Source organism: Phocoena phocoena, chromosome 13, assembly GCF_963924675.1.
Source record: "Phocoena phocoena chromosome 13, mPhoPho1.1, whole genome shotgun sequence".
NCBI classification, from domain to species: Eukaryota; Metazoa; Chordata; class Mammalia; order Artiodactyla; family Phocoenidae; genus Phocoena; species Phocoena phocoena.
The window spans coordinates 48131553-48155836 of NC_089231.1; the positions used below are offsets into that span (position 1 = coordinate 48131553).

At 35.1% G+C, this 24284-nt stretch overlaps 1 protein-coding gene across 2 annotated transcripts in view; it reads right to left on the reverse strand.

The window, feature by feature from the left end:
• TAF4B (TATA-box binding protein associated factor 4b) overlaps positions 1 to 24284 on the reverse strand; it is a 111251-nt gene that overhangs the window by 49713 nt on the left and 37254 nt on the right. For both annotated transcript variants that reach the window (XM_065889794.1, XM_065889795.1), the window contains exons 10-12: positions 9191 to 9360; positions 5094 to 5224; positions 62 to 187 (exon numbers count right to left, since the gene is read on the reverse strand). In XM_065889794.1, coding sequence (XP_065745866.1) covers positions 62 to 187; positions 5094 to 5224; positions 9191 to 9360 — 427 coding nt within the window. The remainder of the gene's footprint in view (positions 1 to 61; positions 188 to 5093; positions 5225 to 9190; positions 9361 to 24284) is intronic.

A 24284-nucleotide genomic window follows, 5' to 3' on the forward strand; every position in this document is an offset into this window, starting at 1 on the left:
TAAAGCCAATTCTGACCTCCTTGCCAGGCTGTGTTCACTCATAAATCACATAAGACCTTACCTTGGCTGCTTTAAGTAACATTTCTCTTTCTTCTACATCCTTTCTATGCTTCTCCAGTTGATCTAGCTTTTCAAGAAATTTGAGCTGTGATCTGGTGTCATTAGACAGGATGTAATTTTCACTTGCCTGGGGAAAAAAAAAGTTTTATGATGATCCTAGGCAACACATTCTACATTAAGTCTTGTTATAAATCAGCTAAAGACAGTAACACAAACATAGGGAACTAAATTTACAGGAGGTAATATGCTTATTTCTGTTAAGCAAACAACAACAAAATAAGAACTTTAATCATCCTTAAAATTTGAGAGGTGATTAAGCATTGAAATTTCAAAGAGCTTTCCTAGTAAGCTTCATCCAGAGGGGAGGAAAAAGGAATTAAGCCAAGCAGATCCTAATAACTGGAAGTAGAAAGCAAGACAGTGCACCCTTTACCTATAATCTAAATATTTTTATTTAAACTATCGTCCATCTCAGCAGACCTTAATGATTAATTAAATCGTAGGACTGTGAAAGACAAAAAATAAAAAACAATCATCTCACTGAAAAATATACCTAAGATGAAAGTTATCACCCTTGTTTCTATTGTTGAATTGGTCTAACCATGCCAAGTGAAGACAACTTCTACCAAAATACGACATAAGACAAAATGGCAAACATTAAAATCCTAAACCCTGTTGTAAGAATTTCCTTAAGCTATGGACTTGGGCAGAAACTATAGTCAAAGAAATTAAGTATACAATGTATAAATGAGAGTCATAATAGACAAATATAATTATTCATCTTCAATATTCCGTAAAATGATAAAATTTATACTGTTTCATTTATTCTGATATTCTACAGTGTAAAACAGTGCTTTACAATCTAAATATTTTGTAATTTTATCTGATATGACCACCTATCTCTCCTCCTTTAATACATGTATGCTTGCTGGGGGTGGGGTGACTTCCTGCCATCTACTCATTTCAGTAATTCAGACATCCAAGCTATAGGAGGGAGACTATAAAATAGGAAAACTGAATGTTTTTAAACGTTTAGTCCAACGGTCAGTGCGTAGCTTGGAAATCTGGGTACAGCACCATTCCCATCTTTGTTTTATCCCATGCTTATGGTTGATTCAATTAACTGGGACTGAGAGATTTCATATGCCCAAGATTCTTTTTAAATTAAATTTTTATTGTTGGTATTTAACTAGATCAAAAGAGTATTACATAGAATAATGAACAAGGATGTATTAGTGCTACTTATTTTACTTTGTGTTTAATACAAAAAGAATTCTCAAATGTTTTTAAAGTTAAATAATACAAGATAGAATATGGAATACATTATAAGCCAACCATACAGGCATAAACATAATAACCAGTGGTTTCTTAAATACTTCATTTTTACCATTTTTGTGTTCATATACCCTGGAGATAATTTACTGACAGGATTTAATTTAAAAGGACAGCAAATGCTAAATTAAAAAGGCGCACAGACTTTCTAAATTTGAACCCAATCTCATTTCCATGCTAAGATTCCTTCTCTCTCTTCCAACTCAGTACAACTGCCTCTTGCTTAATGCATCCTTCCTTTACTCTTCCAGTCCTAAACAGCTGAGTGTCTTCCCTACTTCTACTGAGTCTCCAACTTTATTTAAACAACAGTACCCCAATCTTATCATGATGCTTCCTGTCTACCCAGCTGGTCTAACTGAAGTCTTCTTGCACCACAGAGTCAGGTGGTTTAGCAGTGAAAATATAAGGACTCAGACCAAACAATAACATCATCAAGTGAATCTCATCTAAAGAAAGTACTACAGCCCCTTTCAACTGGAAAACATGAAGTTTCTCCACAGCCACTGGCACGTAGAAGACTCTAACATATCTTCAGTGGGAAAAAACCTGGCAGCAAGATCAAAAGCTTTGTATCACATGTGTCACTTTCTACTTGTTTACTTAAATCTCAGTTTATGGACTATGATTAATTAGAGAATTATGTCTAACCAGGTGAAAGATTATCAAAAGTAGAGGGATTTCAAATGGAAAGAGATGGTGGGATTTTGCTTTTAATAAAAGTAGCTCACTTTTGTGAAATTCATGGAGTAAAATTTCCCATACTGTACAGATAAAAATAAATCCTATCAGGGATGAACTGAAATGTAAGGACAGGGCTCAATCTGTGACACAAAGATTATTACAATCAAAGTCTACAAAATAAGTATATAATTTTGAACTAGATCCAAATATAATTAAATGATTATTATTTCTGTTTAAAGAAGGATGATCGTGTAGCTGCTTTTCTATATGTGCAAATTCACACAGCTGTGAATTAGCTGTATTAAGGAATAAGTGTGGGGAAAGGTGGACAGGGGAAAATCAATCAGGATAGGCAGTGTCAAGACAGAAGGTTAAGAAGGTGTTAGCTTTAAGCTAAGTTACTGAGTTTCTAAGTGGGGTAGATACTATCCATTTTGCCTGGGGCAACTAAACCCTTGGAATATGTGTTATTGATATACACTAGAAGAACTACTCCACCTGAAGGCTATACATAATAGAGCTTTGGATGGCATTCTGGATAGTAAACATTACTTGGAAAAATTCTATTCCATACTAAATGCACATGCTACATTTTGTATAGAAACTGCCTACTGTAAATGAAAGTGCACTCATGTATATCTGAAACAACAGGGTGCTTGAGGCAGGAAAAGGGGAGAATCCAGATGTGAAAAATTATAAGGCTCTTTAAAACGTTACAGTAAAAAGACAAAAAGGAAGACTAATCCCCCCACATCCCAAAAGTGAAGGTAAATTGTTATCAATTTAAATTAGGTTACTGCAAATTCAGGATGCTAATTGTAATCCCCAAGGTAACCACTAAGAAAATATCTAAAAAATACACACACACACACACACACACACACACACACACACGTGCAAAGGGAATCAAAACAATATACAACGAAAAACATCAAACAAAAAAGAAGGCAGTAGTAAAGGAATGCCAAAAAAAGCCGTAAGACACACACAAAAACAGAAATAGCAGAAGTAAGTTTTTCCTTAATCAGTAATTACTTTAAATGTGAATGGATAAACTCCTCAATCAAAAGGTAAAGACTGACAGAATGGATAAAAAGCAAAATCCAACTATATGCTGTCTACAAGATATTGGCTTTAGATAAAAGCACAAATAGGCTGCAAGTCAAAGGATGGAAAAAAAAATATTCCATGCAAATAATAACCAAAAGAAAGCAGGGGTGGTTATACTAATATCAGCCAAGACAGACTTTGTGTCAAAAACTGTTAAAAGAGACAGGACATTATATACTGACAAAAGAGTGAATTCACCAAGAAGATATAACAAGAAGATATACACACTAGACAACAGAGCCCCCAAATATATGAAGCAAACACTGACAGAACTAAAGAGAAATAGTTTTACAATAGTAGTTGAAGTCTTCAATACCCTACTTTCAATACTGGATTGAATACTTATACAGAATATCAATATGGAAATAGAGGACCTAACACTATAAACCAACTAGATCTAACAGACATATATGAACACTCCTCCCCAACAACAGAATACACATTCTTCTCAAGTGCACATGGAACATTCTCCAAGACAGACCATATGTTAGGCCACAAAACAAGCCTCAATAAATTTAAAATGATTGAATTGTGCTAAGAATATTCTCTGACAACAATGGAATGAAGCTAGAAATCAACAACAGAATGAAAACTGGAAATTTCACGAATATGTGGAAATTAAACAACATACTCTCAAATAACCAATGCAATAAAGAGATCTCAAGGGAAATTAGAAAATACCTAAGAAATGAATGAAAACAAAAATACAATGTACCAAAATGTATAGAATGCAGCAAAAGCAGTGCTCAGAGAGAATTTTATAGCAATAAATAAATGCCTACATTAAAAGGGCAGATCTTAAATCAGTAACCAACCTTATATCTTCAGGAAACAAAATGAGAAATGAAAGTAGGATCATTACCACTGACCTTACAGAAATAAAAAGGATTATTAGAGAATACTATGAACAACTGTATGCCAACAAATTAAATAACCTAGAAGAAATGGACAAATTCCAGAAGCACACAAAAATAAATACTGATAGTAGGGGTTTTTTCACAGCTTTTTCTGATGATCATATATTTTTAAGTCAGTCCAGCAAATTCTCACAAAGATTTATACAAGTGAGGACCTCAGCAACTATAAATAGTTCTTCCAAAGTTCTAAATGAAGCAGAAAGGAGAGAAAACAGAATGATTTCCTCCAGGAAATTTACCGGTGGTAGAGTGGCTGATCTTCCCTAGATTGCTTTTAACCTATGTGTAGGACATCATGACAATGACCATTCTTGCAAACTCAAAACCTTATAAGGTTACCCATATACCACACTGTACAAAATCTACCTATGAACATTTCTTGATATAGGGGGAAAAGGTTATCTTTTTCAACCCTCATTACCCAATACATTTGTTCTCCATCCAAACCATAATGCAAATAAATCTAATGCTTTCATCTTGATGATGGCAAGTGATTTGGTTCACACTACTAGGGATAAGATAGGCTATTCTTGTATTTAATTTTTTATAAAAGTGGTCAATATAAATAATGAGTGGCACCAATATTAGCACTCAATGCAATCATTTAACTTATTAAAAGGAACAGGAGTGCTAGCAGAGAACGGATCACTGAAGAGAACACAGCTATCCAATACATTATCCCTTCTAACATATCCTCCCTCCCAGTCAAGAGCTTTAGGAGGAGAAGCCTCAGGCAGAACAGATGCAAATTTCAATGTAGAGTGACATAGAAGCTTTGGATACCATTTGAAACCCTATTTTATTTGTCATGTAAGCGTATCTAAATAAGGCAAGTTAGGAATGAGACTTTTATTTTCTACCAATATGAAATATGTCTCGACCATTTCCTTGAAAAAATATACTTAGAATATGAATCCACATCAAAAAACTACCTTTAACACAACAAAGAAGAGACAGAAGAGTTTGTTCTTCTTTAAGGATTTCCTTTACCTTGTAAGTTGTCATTCGATGCTGAGCGATTGTAGTCAGTTTTTCTAGAAGGCCTCGTAATCGCTCCTGTGTTGCATGGGAGATCAAGTTCACAGCATCAGAGTTAAGTTCTGTAATGTCATGCTTTTTACCTGTGGAAGCAGAGAAAATCCATTACGTGTTTTAGTAGTGGCTGATAATTGAAATAATTAGCACAGCAGGTATTCTGTTCCCCCTGGAAGTCATACCCATTATGAATAAAGGTTTGGAGATTATGATTTTCCTGGTAAAGTCACAACTTCAAAGATCTTAGACATTACATTAATAAAACCTAGCCTGAAGCCTCAGAAAATATAGACATTGTTTCACTTAGCCTCTAGACTCATTCTCCTTGCAAGGTCATTTATAGGACAAAGTTAATAAGAACACAAATCAAGTCTAGTGTTCAGGGAGGAAAATGGTAACTGCAGAAATCAGTGCTATATTCTGTTAATTTTAGTCATTAAAAAAATAGAAAATTACATTTTGCCGTTTGACACTGTTAACAATTTATGACATTTATTTCAGTTAATTCAGATTGTGAGTCTCTGTTAATAACTTGTCTGCATGACACACCTATACACCTTTTGTCCATTACCAATCATGCTTATTTTGCACTAACTCATGTTCCATAAGCTGACCTGGTAATTAATTTACAAGTTGAAATGGGTTCAAAGCCTCATCATTTTACCCATCAATTTGAAAAATTTCTCTTTCACTATATCTCTTTCCATAAATAAACCAAACTTCTATTCTTCCTTCTGCTAACTAGGAGGAAAGTTTCAAGAAAACAATTTGGACCACATACCCCAAAGCAGAAGCCCATTTATAAATCAACCTTATCAGTTTTTAAATAGTAATTCTCCAGCTCAGTGAAACTACCTGTATCATCAGAGACCTAACTCTAAAGATACAGGTAATTAGGTAATCTCATTTAAATGAGCTTTTAAATAGTGCTATTGTGTTTGTTTTTAACATACGCATTTACAGAAATTTAAAATATATTATTGTTTGATTTTGCACTCTATCTGAAACATACTCATATACTCAAAGTGTGAATGAGTATTGCAAAAAACAAGCTTTAATTAAAAGCTAACAATTCTTAAACACATTCTTTGACATTATTCTATAACAAATGTTCAACTTAATTCAAAATGTGGGCTATAGTAAATCACACAGGAAAACGATATAAAATGATTCAGCTTCTCCTATAACAAACCTTCAAAACAAAGCAGTTCATTACTTTGTAGCAAAAATGAATTAATCACCAAGTTATGATTCAAGGGGGGGAAAAACACTGAAAAGTCAAATCTACTTTACTAAAACATCAGCATAAACAAATAGTGGGGGCCTTCTACAGAAGGAATAATGCAATTTCAAAACAATCCAGTGATTAAAATTATAAGTAAACATAGAGTATATAGAGGATGACATGCCAGTTAATGCCTAAAGAAAGTGAACATTTAAGAATATAGTGTTGGGCTTCCCTAGTGGCGCAGTGGTTCAGAATCTGCCTGCTAATGCAGGGGACACGGGTTTGAGCCCTGGTCTGGGAGGATCCCACATGCCGCGGAGCAACTGGGCCCGTGAGCCACAACTACTGAGCCTGCGCGTCTGGAGCCTGTGCTCTGCAGCAAGAGAGGCCGCGACAGTGAGAGGCCCGCGCACCGTGATGAAGAGTGGCCCCCGCTTGCCACAACTAGAGAAAGCCCTCGCACAGAAACAAAGACCCAACACAGCCATAAATAAAAAAAGAATATAATAGTGTTTGGGGAGAAACTTTGAAAATAATTTCATATGTATTTACAAAACAGAAACCTACGCTAAAGAAATATCCATATTTTTAAAATACTAAAAGTAAACAAGTACTGGGAGTTGCAATCAATTCCAGGGCTTAGTGAACAATCAAACATTCTAATATCTTCACTAAACTGATGATAACACATAAGAGAGTTACAAGTTAAAGTCTCACTTTAAAATAAAACACTCCCTTTAGTAAAGTCACCATTGACTGTTTAAGGCCATCTAGTAGGTGTTTGCAAGCTTACTATGTGATTTTTACAGAATGTCTGTGCAATTTAATTCAGGTAATTAGCAAAAAAGGAAGAACATTGGCATGTTACTCCCCTAACATATTCAAGTAAGAAAATCTTCCTCCCCAAATTCTTTGGGTTACTTTATAATTCCTGTTATTAAGAAATGGTCTTGGTTCTGATCTGTTCTGTAAACATGGAACATTTTATTGTACATGAAAAAATTTTATTGTATTAAATAAAAAACATTTTATTGTAAATGAAAAAATTCCTAGAAATATATAACTCCATTCACTCTATGGTTTTTGTTTTTGTTTTAAAAGCTTAAGTAATTTAGAGGGAAGAAGTTTTGCAATTTTCCATCATATTAAATGACAAGTTGTTGTTTTATCATCAAGAACTGAAAATACAAAAAGTTCTCCCCAGAATTCTCCTTGAAAGCAGAGGTTAGCAAACTAAATCTAGTCTCTCTTTATAGATAAAGTTTGATGGCAATACAGTCTTTTCTATTTGTTCATATGCTGTCTACAGTTGCTTCTGTAACTTAACAGCAGAGGTAAGCGTTTGCAACACAGACTATATGGCCCACAAAGTGGCGAATATTTACGATCTGGTCCTTTGCAGGAAAAAATATTGTCAATCCCTGTCCTAAATGATGGAAAATGCTCTGTCAAACTAAAAGTTTTCCTATCATATAATCGAGGTTTAAATCAAGCTAGAAATAAAATTTAGAAGGGGGGCAGGGAATTGCTAAAACTAAGTATGAATCTACTTCTACTCCACCAGTTCTAAATAATTATATGGCTAAAAGGAGTTAAAACACCAGTAAATTTTCCAAGCCATCACAGAAAGATATTTGCTTAGGCTTATTTCAAAATTAAGGAACCGTCTCCTATACAATACAAAATACAATGCAAGAAGAAAACGAAAGAGAAAGAAAGAGAGGGAGGGAGGGAAGGAGGAGGAGGAGGGAGAAATCAAACAAAACACAAGCAAACAGCAAACAAACATTTTACAATTAGCTCTTCTGAATTTCTATCCCTTTGAACTACTGTAAATTCTAGTTTTTCAAGATAAAAGAAGGATAACATATAACCAACTTAAATTAGAGGTGAAAAAAGTGATAATTTGAATAACATACAGTAGGAGCTCACATATTTCTTTATTGAGTAATTGTGAAGTAAACTTAGAATATGTAATAGTAATGCATTTTGAAGTCCTTAAATATACCATGGATGTATCAAAAATCTGAAACCTTCACATTTTTGTGTTAGGCCTTCAACACAGAATGTAAAGGTTCTTAGTCAAGCATACTAAAAGGTCACTGGTACTGGCCCCTCAAATTGGACATGGGTGAAGGAAGAGAGCTAGAGGAGACTCCAGTAAGTCCCTGTGTCAGGACACAAGAAGTGAGGTAACTCACGTGCAACAATCTCTCTCCAATCTGTCTCTTTTTTCAGTTATCACTGCAAGCTTGGTATTAAACAACAACAAAAAAGCTGTTTGCCTCCAGAATAAAACTGGTATGTTCTCTTCCATTTCCTTTCACATACTTCAGGCCACCCAGCAACTACTCCTGGCCAGAGAGAACTCTGATATTCTAGTTCAGTTCTTTTACGGTAAGGATGGGTTCGAATTTCAGTGTTGAGATGAGGAAAAAGGGACTAATTCTCATTGGTTGTTTCTTTATTTCATAAAAACAAACTTGTAATAAGTTACATGCCTAAAGCCCAACCAAGGAAGAACAGCACAGAAAAAAATAGTATATCATAAGCATATATTCATTTTTTACACATCTATTCTCCCATTAAGATGAATAAAATATTAACGTCTATTATCTACACCAGAAACCATAGGTTACATGATTTAAGTTACATTAATAACTTTTAAAATAAAATACTTTTTTCTATAACACCCATGAAATCTTGATTACTTCCAGAGCCTTTTTTAAGCCTCAGAATTCCCAGAAAAACCAACCCAGGCTATCTCTTTTGATAACATTTTCCTTGGAAGAGACAGTCCTATCAGGTCAATAATCATACTTACCAATGTCTAAAATTCTCTTTTGTAGAGGTCCAATGAAAAGAAACGGTTCATCTTTACATGACTGAACAAGTGTGCCAACCAATTCAGAGTTTGTTGCTAAGATGCAGGCATTTTCTTCACTGAGGTTGACCCCTGCCATGGAAGTCACATCATTGATGTCATCTTCATCTCTAATAGAAAAAAAAAGAAAGCTTTCAGTGGTTGTGGTATGTGAATGAGTGATTTAAGACAGCAAAGAATTATAGATCTCTCCTTATAACTAAAGACATTATTTTACTCAATTTATCCAAGCAAGAGAAGTAAAGCATGGCTATCTTTCCCTGTCAGCCTTTAAAATTCACTGGTGTTTCTAACCACTAGTGTACATTTAATATCAGAAAGATGAATCAGAAGCAACTTTTGTCTCCTAGTGCCCATCTCTCCCACTCTCAGTTTAGTAAATAAGATAGTCTAAGAAGGATTTGGAAGTTATACTAAGTTATCCACAAATTGAGGGTAATGAAAGAATGAAATTTGTTTTCATCCAAGATGATTTAAAAACCCCTCAGATATCCCCAGTGCAGTCCACTGTTCCACTGAGGAGGAGAAATCCCCCAATCCCGAAAGGTCCATACCCATGTAAAAGCCCTTGAAAAGAAGCTTTCTAGACTAGCTATTCTGAAACCATATGGTTAAAAGTAGTTTTGTTTTTCCGCTTCAGACTTTTGGTGTGCTCCACCTGTACCAATTGAATTCATTAAACCACCTCCTCAAGCAAGTGGCTGCAAAGGGCTTATATTTAAAATATAAAATTATTTTATACACACATATGCAAAAGACATACATATAAAAACACAAAATATGTTTGAGCTCCTTGCATTGTCCCAGCAAAATTAAATAGTTGCTTTTATCTAACAGAATTGCTACATGGCTATAGTACTAAGATGAGTATATATGTTTCAGGATAGAGAAGTGAGAGACAAAAACCTAAAATTCCCTTACGGCATTCTTAACACCCTGTAATAACAAGCATGTTACTGATCATAACTCATGTACCAATGCATAACATAATTTACACTAACATGATTATATAAAAAACATATTGTTTCTATTTATTGCATGGGCCGAAAGATATATCATGTGGTTTCATGTCAACAGATTTAAATTATGAACCTCCTTGTGGTAATGCATTTATGCACAAAAAAGGGATATAAAGTATAACTGTCAAGTGCTCAAGATACGAAGGCCTCTGGTGTTCAGCTTTAAAAAGCAGCATGCTAGGAGTGAGAAGGAAAGAGCCCCTACTCACACAGGTATGAGAGATTCAAACTAAATGAAAGAAAGTTAAGTGCTGGACATAGCAGTTGCAAGTGGAGAGAAAGAACAAAGGTCTCACAATCTGAACACTATAGTTAAAGACCTAACATTAAAAGGTATGTCTGTGTAATGGAGAAAAGAAAAAAATTTAAATTAGTATCTCAAATCAACCAAATGAAACACGCAATATAAATAAACTGTATGGGGACTTCCCTGGTGGTCCAGTGGATAAGACTCCGTGCTCCCAATGCAGGGGGCCTAGGTTTGAACCCTGGTCAGGGAACTAGAGACCACATACCACAACTTAAAGAGCCCACATGCCGCAACTAAAGATCCTGCATGCCGCAATGAAGATCCCACGTGTTGCAACTAAGACCTGGCACAGTCAAATACATAAATATTAAAAAAAAAAAAAATCTATATGAAAATGGTTGGACTCCACCTCATCAAATGTCACAGAGGTTCTGTCAGAGGGATGGTATGAGAATGGTTCTAAGAATCAATTTACCAACTATGAAAACAAAGAAGTATTCCAGAAACATCTAAACATTTAAAGTCTAAAGTGTAAGACGTAGAGAATGGACATGAGGACATAGGGAGGGGGAAGGGTAAGCTGGGATGAAGTGAGAGAGTGGCATGGACATATATACACTACCAAATGTAAAATAGATAGCTAGTGGGAAGCAGCCGCATAGCACAGGGAGATCAGCTCAGTGCTTTGTGACACCTAGAGGGTGGGAGGGAGATGCAAGACAGAGGAGATATGGGGATATATGTATATGTATAGCTGATTCACTTTATTATACAGCAGAAACTAACACACCATTGTAAAGCAATTATACTCCAATAAAGATGTTAAAAAAATAAATAAAATCTAAAGCATAAGAACAGTAGAAACCATAAACCTAAAGATGGACCAAGGTCTGAGTAAAAAAAGTATTTTAAAAGGTCTGAGTAAAAAATATTAAAAAAAACCCCAAGTATCAAGAAAATGAAAAGACAAGCCACACAATGGGAGAAAATATTTGTAAAAGACATATCTGATAAAGGACTGTTATTCAAAACATATAAAGAACTCTTAAAACTCAACAATATGAAAACAAACAGATTAAAAAATGGGCCAAAGACCTAACAGACACCTCACCAAAAAGATGTGCAGATGGCAAACAAGCACATGAAAAGATGCTCCACATCCTATGTCATCAGGGAAATGCAGATTAAAACAATGAGATACCATTACACGCCTATCAGAATGGCCAAAATCCTGAACACGGACAGCACCAAATGCTGATGAGGGTGTGGAGCAACAGGAACTCTCATTCATTGCTGGTAGGAATGCAAAATGGTACAGCTACTATGAAAGACAGTTTGGCAGTTTATTACAAAACTAAACATACTCTTACCATATGATCCAGCAGTTAAACTTCTTAGTACTAACCCAAAGGAGCTGAAAATTTATGTCCACACAAAAACCTGTACATGGATGTTTATAGCACATATACTCTTAATTGTCAAAACTTGGAAACAACCAAGATGTCATTCAGCAGGTGATTGGATAAATAAACTGTGGTAAATCCAAACAATGGAATAGTATTGAGTCCTAAAAAGAAATGGTATCATAACATGAAAAGACTAGAGGAACCTTAAATGTACATTATTAAGTGAAGTAAGCCAATCTGAAAAGGCTACATACTGATGATTCCAGCTATATGACATTCTGGAAAACGCAAATTATGGAGACAATAAAATGACCAGTGGTTGCCAGGGGTTAGCAGAGAGGGATGAATATGCAGAAAACAGAGGACTTCTAGGACAGTGAAATATATAGTATCTGTATGATACTATAATGGTCAATACATGTCATTACACATTTGTCAAAACCCACAGAATGTACCACACACCGAGTGAACTGTAAGGTAAACTATGACCTTTGGGTGATAATGATGTCTCGATGCAGGTTCATCAATTGTAACTAACAGACCACTCTGGTGGGGGATGCGGATAATGTGGGAGGCTGTGCATGTGCTGCCATTTTCTACAACGTCCAAATCAATTTTTTGCTATGAACCGAAAACTACTCTAAGAAACAGTCTATTTAAAACAAAAAGGCCAAGTACAAATCGATGAAAAGTCAGGTCACTCCAAAAGAAAATACCAACCAGTTACTTAACACCTTTAGGACTCAAATTTTTCTTCCTTTAAAAAATGAATAACTTAGATTAGGTATTTTCTAAGGTCACTCTCAGCCACTTAAAAGAATGAGGCAGCTCTCTTTGGCCAGACACAGAACAAATGCCAAGGTGTATTGTGAAGTGGGAAAAAAACTAAACAAAACATAACAAGGTATAGAACAGACTGCACCTTGAAAAAAATACACACACACACACACACACACACACACACACACACACACACACACGGGCATAACATATCTCTGGATGCACAAGAAATTCTCCTCTGGAGAGGGAAACAGGGAAGCATGGATAGGAAGAAGATTTCATTTATACCACATCATACTCCTTTCTACCCTTTGAATGTTGTAGTATATACACAGGTTACCCAATCAAATGGTTAGTGATATTTTAAAAAATAATATATAAATAAACAGAGAAAGAAAACTGGAGACAGAAAAATATTATGAAGTTTAGACATATGGCCTCATCTTTCCTTTAAAAAAAATCAGAATTGTATAAGGTACACAGCACATGGCCTTTACACACATAAACACAACACTGATTGTTCACAATCTCAGCTGTTTGCTAGGTACACAGGCCCTGTAAACCGCACCCTGCTTCCATAGGTGAGGTCCCACATAGCCCCTGCTGAAATCTCACATACAGACTGGAGAGACCAGTACCAGGCCTCCTTACTACCAGTACCATGCACAGTACTAGAACTGAACAGAACTCAATGTTCAATGAGGAGACTGTCCCATGTCTTTTAGAATCTTCTTGCAGCCCTTCTCTGAACTAAGAAGGGAGCTAAACACCTAATAAGACTTGTTCTTGCCTACCCAACCCCCCAATTTGGCCCCAAGCTGAACACAGCTCCCTCTACTTCAGCTGCCAGTTGCTACGGTTACAGAGGGTAGCAGGAATAGAGGAAGACCCCTACTGAGGGAAGAGGAAAAGGTACCACAATAAACAGTACCTGAACCACTTAAAACTTCCTCTAAGAAAGGAGACAGACTAAAGGAAAGCAAAGACAACACAATGTTGTAGCAGCATTATTGATAAGGCTAAATATTGTAAGATAGGCCAAGGCAGTAATAAAGGCTTTGATGCTGAGGCGTATTTGTGATTCTGGGTTGGCTCAATTTTAAAGGAAAAGAAAGTGAGAACCTCCAAATCGCATCTTCAAGACTTCTGGTCTAATGCAGTATGTCTTTTCATGAAGGTGCTGTGAAAGATAACCTGTTTCATTTTAAAAGACATACAAAAAGGAAATTTAATAGTGCCTCAGTAGAAAAAGGCTTCCAACTCAAGATTTTGTGGGGTGTAATAGGTTAATATGCAAAAATTAAAGTAGCATTACCCAATTATCATTAATACCTTGCATTCTGGTTTCTGAAACTGATCTAATTCTTCAGCTTTTTATAAAGTTAACCATTGCTTGTACCTACCTTCTTAAATCTCTTCTACCCTTTTAAGATCTATAATAGCATCAGACTAATTTTTCTATAGTAGAGAAAATCACATTACTTTCCTATTCAAAAACATTTCATGGGGCTTCCCTGGTGGCGCAGTGGTTGAGAGTCCACCTGCTGATGCAGGGGACACGGGTTCGTTCCCCGGTCCAGGAAGATCCCACATGCCGCGGAGCGGCTGGGCCCGTGAGCCATGGCCGCTGAGCCTGCGCGTCCAGAGCCTGTGCTCCGCAATGGGAGAAGCCACAACAGTGAGAGGCCCGCGTACCGCAAAAAAAACAAAAAACAAACATTTCATGATCCTATGAGCTCAACCTGATATTCAAGGCCTTCCAAGTAATGACCTTAACTTAGCACTCTTACCTCCCATTCCTCACCATAAAATAGCTCCTACTGATTTTGGCTTTCCTGTTCTAGTCTTCAGCTCCTCTTGCTTTATTATCTTTCAGCTGTCAGTGCCTTATCTATATTCCAGACCTATTTCAAATGCCTACTTTGGAAATGTTGGTTTAACTTATCTTTATACTTTTAAAGCATCTGTCCAATTGCTACATCTTTTGAACTTCCAAGGGTACATTTTGTCTCTGTTATGGTAGGTCTTACTCTGTCTTCCAATAGTCAACTATTTGCCTTACACTTCAACCAGACTAATTTTATTGATCATATTAATCACTCTCATCACCTATCGTTTCTAGCAGAGTTGTCATAAATGGTACTTAAATATTTGAGGAATTTGTATGTGCTCAGAACAGCATGCTGTTTATCTGTGACAATGTATTGGGAAGTAGAAGAATGGTGGGTAAAAAAAGATGAGTCAAACTGCCTACCGTGAAATCCTGACTCTGCCACTTACTGTCTATATGAAATAAAGCAAATTAATTAACCTCTCTAGGCCTGCATCATAAGTAAAATGGAGACAATAACAATCCCCACATCTGAGACTGAGGATTGAAGGAAGCAATCATATCATGAAAAAAAGGAGTCCCTTTAATATATAAAGAGCTCCTACCAATAACTAAGGAAAAGACCTAAAATCCTTAGGTCTTGGAAAAATGGACGAAACATAGAAATCTTCAGCTAATGAAAAATTTTAAATGACTCAAATATAAGATGTTTTACCCTACTCATAAGAAAAATGTAAGACACAATTTTTCACCTGTTAGATTGGTAAAGTTCACGAGAACATGTGGAAATATGATACCTTAAGCTTTGTTGCTCAGAGTATAATTTGTTAAGCCAACTCCACTGAGGGTTATTTGACATTATCTAATTTAAAATGAATAAACTGCTCTTTCTAGGAATTATGTGAAACGATAGTCATTGCAACTCTGTTTTCTGAGTACAAAACACTGGAAACAACCTAAATATCTATCATTATGTAACTTTGTTTAAAACATCAAATCACAATGATTATATACTGATATAGAATAATCTGCAAGATTTATTACTACTAAGTTGTAAGTATCAAAATGGGTTGGCCAAAAAGTTCATTTGGGTTTTTCCATTACATCTTACAGAAAAACCCGAACAAACTTTCTGGCCAACCCAATAAAACATCATATATTGTATCCTGCCATCTATGTTGAAAAGATTCTATCTAGAGAGATATGCAAGAAATTGATAACAGTGGTTGGCTCTAGGCTGAGAACCTGGGCAGCAGAGGGAAAATGATGCAAGAGAGAACCTTATTTTTTCCCCACTGTATATCCTTTCGAATGCTATACAAAATGTATGTATTATCTAGTCAAATAAATAAATAATTCGCTTAAAAGTATAAACAAAAAATTTTTATTTTAAGAAGATCAAGTTCTTCCTTTAGGTTACTAATCCCTGGTTAAATAAGGTTATTACCTTCAATATTCTTTTTTCACCACCCTTGGGCATAACCTCGCTACATTACCACAGCCAGCTTACAAACCCTGCTTTCTTCCTTCTATGACTTTTTTAAAGGTATCTTTCCTCATGGGAAATTCCCTTTCCTCTTTTTAACTCAAACACAGCATAGGATATTGCAGTATTTCTCAAACTTCAGTGACTGTAGGAACTACTTACGAGTATATTCCTTTGCAGTTCATTCAGCATGTAAGCACAAAGATAATTTTTTCTAAATCACATTTTACTATGAAAAAATCTGCCTAAAAACTATGAAAGACTTCACAATCTCATCTCTAAGTCTTCATTCATGTAATTTCGCTGTGAGGAATGTTTAAGAACCTAATTTCTAACAAGATTTAGCATAAAGCGACTCCTTCAAGAAGATTTTTTTGTTGTTGAATTTTAACCCTAGATTTAGAGTTTATCTGGGCACAGCTCAGAAGGATGTTTCTTCCGTCTCCTGACTTTCCAAGATTTTGTCACCAGAGACTGTTTTCTCTCTCTTTAAGTCCTTACTTGAATGATTAATCATCTATATTATGTCATACTCTATATAACAAGTATATATCATTGATACACTTGTATATATAAGGACAGACTCTTAATAAATACATAATGAAACAATTAATTACATATGAATCAAGGTAGAGCACATGTTTAATCTACACTAGAGAATCTGATTCCTGCAGTATGAAAAAATGGGACATTAAAGTTGGTGGAATAATATTATCTGTGCAAACGGCATGTTACCTTGTCCTATATTATTTTCTAAGTGTCTTTTAAAGCAAATTTTAAAAAAACCTATTAATTCCTAGCTGGTAAAATACCTTCTAAGTTATATAAGTATATATTAATATACATATATATATTATTCATCCATAAATATTTTATAATTTCTCTCTAAAATATAAGGACTCTAAACGAAGACCTTAACCATAAGGCATTATCACCTCTTCAAAAAATCAACAATAATTCCTTATTACCATCAAATAGCCAGTCTGTTTAAATAGAGTTAACTCTACAAACATGCACAGGTACTGTAATATTTATCACTTCTGATTCTTAAGTACGAAGAATAAAACACAAATCTCTGGCACCCTCTGGTGTTTAAACACTATATAGCTTCCCTTATTCATCCCAGATGTACTGACAAGCACAACAGAAAATATGATTTACACTGGGAAAAAGTCACAAAAATGTTCTTTTCAGTTAAACAGGTAGTTATGAAAATACAGGAAGATATCACTCTATGTTATTAAACCTCATCCAGTTAAGACAGGATCTAATGCCATACACTATTACCTCCTCTTATTTAACAAGAGTCAATATTAAGGGTCTATTTTAAGCTTCATTTTAACAATAACTGAAGTGATATTAAGTATCCAAGAAAGAAAACTGAAAGACATTACTATAAAAAGATATGCATAAAACCACATATAACCCAAATAACTAGAACATATTATACAAAAATGAAAAGTGTATCTTTGTGCAAAAATAAAATATATCTTAAAAATAGATTATATCTAAGATTATAGATAATCCTGTTCTCTTTTTCAAAATTCATTATTTCAACAAATTTCTGAATGCTTATTATGAACAAGGCATTGTTCTAAATGTTAAATATACAATGGTAAAGTTATTGTAAACTCTCAGAGATTTAAAAAGGAGTGGGGCGTATAAAGAAGGGTAAATAGATGAATAGGGTAACTTTAGATAGTGCCTCAAGACAGCAGATATGACTGAAAAAGGAATAAAGAGAGAGGATTTATCTAAACAGATATAAAAACATATAATGAAAGATAACTGAAAATGCAAAAATATTAACACAGAAATAAAACAAAAACAGCACTAAAATGAAAATCTAGAAATGTACCCTTGTATAACTGAGAATTTACTAAAAGGTAAAGTAGCATTTCAAATCAGAAAAGTAAGGATGATGAAATCTTCAGTAACTGTTGTTAAGATGAGCAACCCAACTGGGAAAAGGTAATTTCTGTTTAAGTTATTTACAAAGATAGAATCAAGAATTACTGAAGATTTTGTAAAGGTCTATTGCATATATGACGTGTGTATAGATAACCTGGAAGAAAATATAGGAGCACATCATTATGAGCTAAGGATAGGGAAAGATTTTTTAAAATAATGCAAAAGTCAAAAGCTATAAAGGAAGAGACTAATAAAGTTAATATTGTGATTTAAAATCTTCAAATAACAAAAGACACTAAAAACAAAATTACAAGTTAAACAAAAGATTGGGAGAAAAATATTTATAACATACACATATTTATAACATACACAATGAAGATCTACTCTCAGGAATTCCCTGGCGGTCCAGTGGTTAGGACTTTGTGTTTTCACTTCTGAGGGCCCGGGTTCAATCCCTGGTTGGGGAAATAAGATCCCACAAGCCACACAGCGCGGCCAGGAAAAAAAAAACAAAAACTATTTTCCAATATACAAGTCTAGAAAGCAATAAGCACTCAATAGCTAAATGAGCAAAAGTAGTAAGCTAGAAACTACCTAAAGAAAATACTAATGGTGACACTTTTGCTTCAGGCATTAACTGGACTTATCCATGAGAAATTACATGACATTCTTCTAATTTAGACCAGCTTATTTTCATTCCAGTGTTGGATGCACAGAAGTTGTCAAAAAGGTGTCAGTAAAAATAAGCACTGAGCACATTCTAAAAGTAGAACTGCCTCAGGGGCAAATGCCTGTGGCTAGCACTAGTTTTCGGACCTCTGTTAAAGTGGAGAAACTCTTAACTCAGGTTCTCTAGAACAGGTACTAACGTGGTCCCAAGTCAATAGTCATCCCTGGTTCCTATGGGACACAGTCACAAATCTTCTTTGGAGTAAAGCAAACTCAATTTGGGTCACCAGATTTAATCTGATTTACCCATCCACTGAGGTTTTAAATTCAACAATTACATTTTTCACTTCTAAATGTCCTATTTGGTTCTTTATCAAATCTTTGTATTCATTTTTTAATAGATAATTGTTACTTGCTCATTTTTTGTGATTCCACATTTTATTTTTAACCATTTTATGAGTTTTTTTTTTTTTTGCGGTACGCGGACCTCTCACTGCTGTGGCCTCTCCCGTTGCGGAGCACAAGCTCCGTACGTGCAGGCTCAGCGGCCATGGTTCATGGGCACAGCCGCTCCACGGCATGTGGGGTCTTCCCGGGTCGGGGCACGAACCCACGTCCCCTGCATCGGCAGGCGGGCTCTCAACCACTGCGCCACCAGGGAAGCCCTATGAGAGTTTTTAATACTGAATATTTGATCACCCAATGTTTGAAGTCAGTGGCATTACAACTGTGTTGATGTTTCCTTTGCTTGGGGTGACCTTTCCTTGTAGGCTTTATCTTTGAAAGTGAACACATGCATATATACCAGAAAAGAATGAAATGACATTATTAAAGTGCTGGAAGCAAAAAAAGAAAAGCCAACCTATAATTCTAATCTCACTCCTGACATCACTGTCTACATAAACAACGTAATTTAAAAATTATCAGGAATAAGAACTTAACAAGGGGGTTGGCATATAATTTTTTTAAAAAAAGCAACCTAGGGAATTCCCTGGTGGTCCAGTGGTTAAGACGTGGGCTTTCACTGCTGTGGGCCCAGGTTCAATCCCTGGTTGGGGAACTAAGATCCCACAAGCTGCGCGGCGTGGCCAAAAATAAATATAAATAAATAAATAAATAAAAAGCGACCTACATTTCTATATACTAGGAACAGAAAAGGCAATTACCAAAAATTTTACCTATAATAGCAACAAAAAGGTGCCTAGGAATAAACTTAACAGATAAACAAAACAAATGGTGTACAACCTGTATAGATAAAATTATATCACTTTACTGAAAGATGTTAAAGAAAGCATGCATAAATGGAGACATAAATCATGTTCATAGATAGAAGGTTCAAAATTATAAAGAAATCAGCTGAAGGACAATGGACCTATAGGCTCAAGGCCATGTTGGTCAAATTCTAGCAGGTTTTTTGTGGAATTTAAACTGATGCTTAAATTTATATGAACAGCAAAATCCCAAGAATGGCAAAAAAAATCAAGAAGAGCAGGGGAAGCGGGTATGAAAGTGGAGGAAGGAGGGTGTAAAAGTAGAGGAAGGAGAGGAAATAAAAAAATAAAGAGGGATAGGTAGGAGACATGCCTTAACAGAGGTAAAATTTATTTTGAAGTTATAGCAAATTGAGCAGTATGCTATTGGAAATAAACAGTAAGATAAAATAGATATTTAAAAAAAAGATTAACAGAATAGATAAGCCCAGAAAAGACCGTGCCTATACAGGCACACCTCCTTTTATTGCACTTCACTTTATTGTGTTTCGAGATAATGTGTTTTTTACAAATTGAAGGTCTGTGGCAACCCGGTGGTCAAGCAAGTCTACCAGCGCCAGTTTTCCAATAGCATTTAGTGACTCTTCGTCACATTTTGTCAGTTCCTGCAATATTTCAAACTTTTTCATTATTATTTTATTTGTTATGGTGATCTGTGATCAGTGATCTTTGATGTTACTATTGTAATTGTTTTGGGTCACCACAAACCATGCCCATACAAGATTGCCGACTTAATAGGTAAATGTTGTGTGTGTTCTGACTGCTCTACCAACCAGCCATTCCACAGTCTCTCTCCCTCTCCTCAGGCTTCCCTATTCCCTGAGACATGACAATATTGAGATTAGGCCAGGTAATAACCCAACAATGCCTCCTAAGTGTTCAAGTGAAAGGAAGAGCTACTCATCTCTCACTTTAAATCAAAAGCTAGAAATGATGAAGATTAATGAGGAAGGCCTGCAGAAAGCCAAGATAGGCCGAAAGCTAGGCCTCTTGTGCCAGTTAGTCAAGTTGTGAATGCAAAGGAAAAGTTCTTGAAGGAAATTAAAAGTGTTACTGCAGTGAACACACAAATGATAAGAAAGTGAAACAGCCTTACTGCTGATATGAAGAAAGTTTTAGTGGTTCTGGACAGAAGATCAAACCAGCCACAACATTTCCTTCAGCCAAAGCCCAATTCAAAGTCAGGTCCTACCTTTCTTCAATTCTATTGATACAAAAGCTGAAGAAGAAAAGTTTGAAGCTAGCAGAGGTTGGTTCATGAGGTTTAAGGAAAAAAGCTGCCTCCGTAACATAAAAGTACAAGGTGAAGCAGCAAGTGCTGATGTAGAAACTACTGCAAGTTATCCAGAAGATCTACCTAAGATAATTAATAGAAGTGGCTACACTAAACAACATACTTCTAATGTAGACAAAACAGCTTATACTGGAAGAAGATACCATCAGGACTTTCATAGGTAGAGAGGAGAAGTCAACCCCTGGCTTCAAAGCTTCAAAGGTCAGGCTGACTCTCTTGTTAGGGATTAATGCAGCTTATGATCTTAAGTTGAAGCCAATGCTCATTTACCATTCTGAAAATCCTAAAATTAGGGTTCAGAATCCAGCAAAGAAAAGTACCCTAAGTCTTAGTTGAAATACCTGAGGTACTACATCCTATAGTCAGGGAGAACCAAAGGGACATGGAGTCTTGGAAAGATTACAGCCTAGATTTGAATTCAGTTACTGACTAGATGAAGGCAATCTGCTCCTCTCCTGCCAACCAGCAAACTGGATAAATTCTCTTTCTGGAGGTAATTAATCCAAAACTCCTATAATTATTTTTTACACATATTTGACACTGACTCAAAAATTACTAAGTTCATACCAAGAAATAGGACTAAAAAGCCAAATAACAGAAACAGACTTACAGACAACCTGGATGTTGGGAATATTAGGTATGAAATTTAATATAACTATGACTAATTGTTCAAGAATGCAGAGGATAATTCCAATAGAGAACAAAAATCTATTAAAAAGAAATGGAGGTGTGGTTTCTGGTAATGACAGAGTAGCTTAATTAATCATTATAAAATCAACATACAACTTTTTAAAAAGGCAACCACTTTAAAAAATGGGAAAAAGGCAACCAGAAACTAGAGAGAAGTCAACCCTTGAAATATGGTAACAACGATGGGTAAAATTTGCGAGTTTATGTCTTTTGGCCTGAAAGCACTCTCCAGACTGTGCAGCCGTATTCTTGGTGTCAGAGGTCAGATTTCAGTGTTGAAAGAGCACTTGGACAATTAGGGAAGATACACCAGAATGTAAGGCTCCACAGAGCAGTAATCCCTCAAATCTGCATATAAATCTGACCTAATCATTGACTGATGGAAGAACTACATATGCCCCAGGGGACACCCCAGCAGCCTAACAAAAACAGCAATAGGAAGGGGAAAGAACCAAGTGAATATTTCAGCTGCTACTCAACCAAAGAAAGACTAAGTTTGGAATTTAAGAACAGTCAAGTTAAACTAAAATAAAGTCTACTAAATTAAAAATCAGTCTTCAGGAACATAACTGAATCCAGAGTCAATAATTACTAGAGATGTGAAAAAACAGAAAGTCACTGAATGTTCTGAACACAATGAAAACTTATAAGACGTATGAAAAACTGGAAAATGGGACCTAGAGTTAAAAAAAAAAAAGTTGGCAGAAATGAGCCAAATGTTGCAATTAGCAGACAAAGATTTTTAAGGAAGCATATAAATATGCTGACAGATTTAAAGGAGCATAAAGATCAAAGAAAATAACAGAGCCTTGGTATATGCAGGAAAATATCAAAGTCTAATGCATATATAATTGGATTCATAAAAGGACAGGAGAGATAATGGTATGAATATATATAATGATATGAATGAAAACTGACTTTTCATCAGAAACAATGGAGACCAGAAAACAATGGAATAACATCTTTAAGTCTTCACAGTAAAGAAGACTGGGTCAGCCTACAATTTCTAATTGGAAAAAAAAAAACCCAAAAAACCCTACCCTTCTAAAGGGAAGGTAAACAAAAATAGTTCTCAGGAAAAGGAAAACAGAAGAGTTGTCACCAGAATTACAGACCAAGAAATGCTATAGGAAGCTCTTTAGCTGAAGGGAAAAAATACCACTGAAAACTGAACTCTACAGAAAAAAAAGAAGAGCACTGGGAATGTTTTAAAGAAAAGAAAGAATATTTTAAGGAAAAAAAAAGGACTTTAAAGCTAAAACCATAACACTGTGGATACATACATATATTTATAATGCATGCTGATGTAACTAACACATATGAAAATAAAAATATATAGCACAGAAGAAGAGAGTGAGGTAAATGGACTTATATTGTTGCAAAGTTCACATATTTTATGTGTAGTACTATATTACCTCCAAATAGAGTGTATACTAAAAATACATGTTATAGCATATTGTAATCCCTGTTGATCAAAAACAAAAAAATGCAGATATAGATAAGAAGCCAACAGAAGAATTAAAATGAAATATAAAATAATAATCACTTACCCTAAAAGACAAAAAAACAAATGAATAAAATAGCAAAATATTAACCTAAAGAAACTGTTGAATTTCATAAGAAAAGCTCAACCTAGCTATATGCAATGTATAAAGGACACTCTTTAAATACAAAGACACATGTAGGTTGAAAAAAAGGAAGGAAAAAGATAGAATATGCAAACAGTAACAAAGCTGAAGTGTTTATATTCAGCAGATAAAATACACAGCAATACAAGAAATATTTTCAAATAAAGAAGGACATGTGGGGACTTCCCTGGTGGTCCAGTGGTTAAGACTCTGTGCTTCCACTGCAGGGGGCCCGGGTTTCATCCCTGGTCCGGGAGCTAAGATCCTACATGCCACGCAGCATGGTCAAAATTTTTTTTTAAATAATAATAAAATAAATAAATAAAATTTTAAAAAATAATAAAAAAGGACATGTAATTATGATAAAAGGGCCAATTTATTAGAAAAACAGAACAATTATAAATATGTGTATACCTAATAACAGAGCTTCAAATAATTAATGTAAAAACTGGCAGAACTAAAGGAAAAAATAAATCTATAAGCATAGTTGGAGATTTAATACCCACTCTCAGTAACTGATGGAACTAGTCCAAAAAAAGAAAGCCAGGAAATAGATATAAACACTACTAGCTACCTTCACCAGAATGGCACTTACAAAAAACTACTCCCCCAAACTGAGTAATACATTTTTTCCAAGGGCATATGAGATATTCATCAAGTTCGACCACAATAAAGAGTCTCAAATTTAGTAAGATTGATATTTTACAGTGTATATTCTCTGATCAGGACAAAATTACGTTAGAAAAAAATGAATAAAATCTCTAGAGAAGCCCCAAGTATTTGTACTATTAAATAAAAG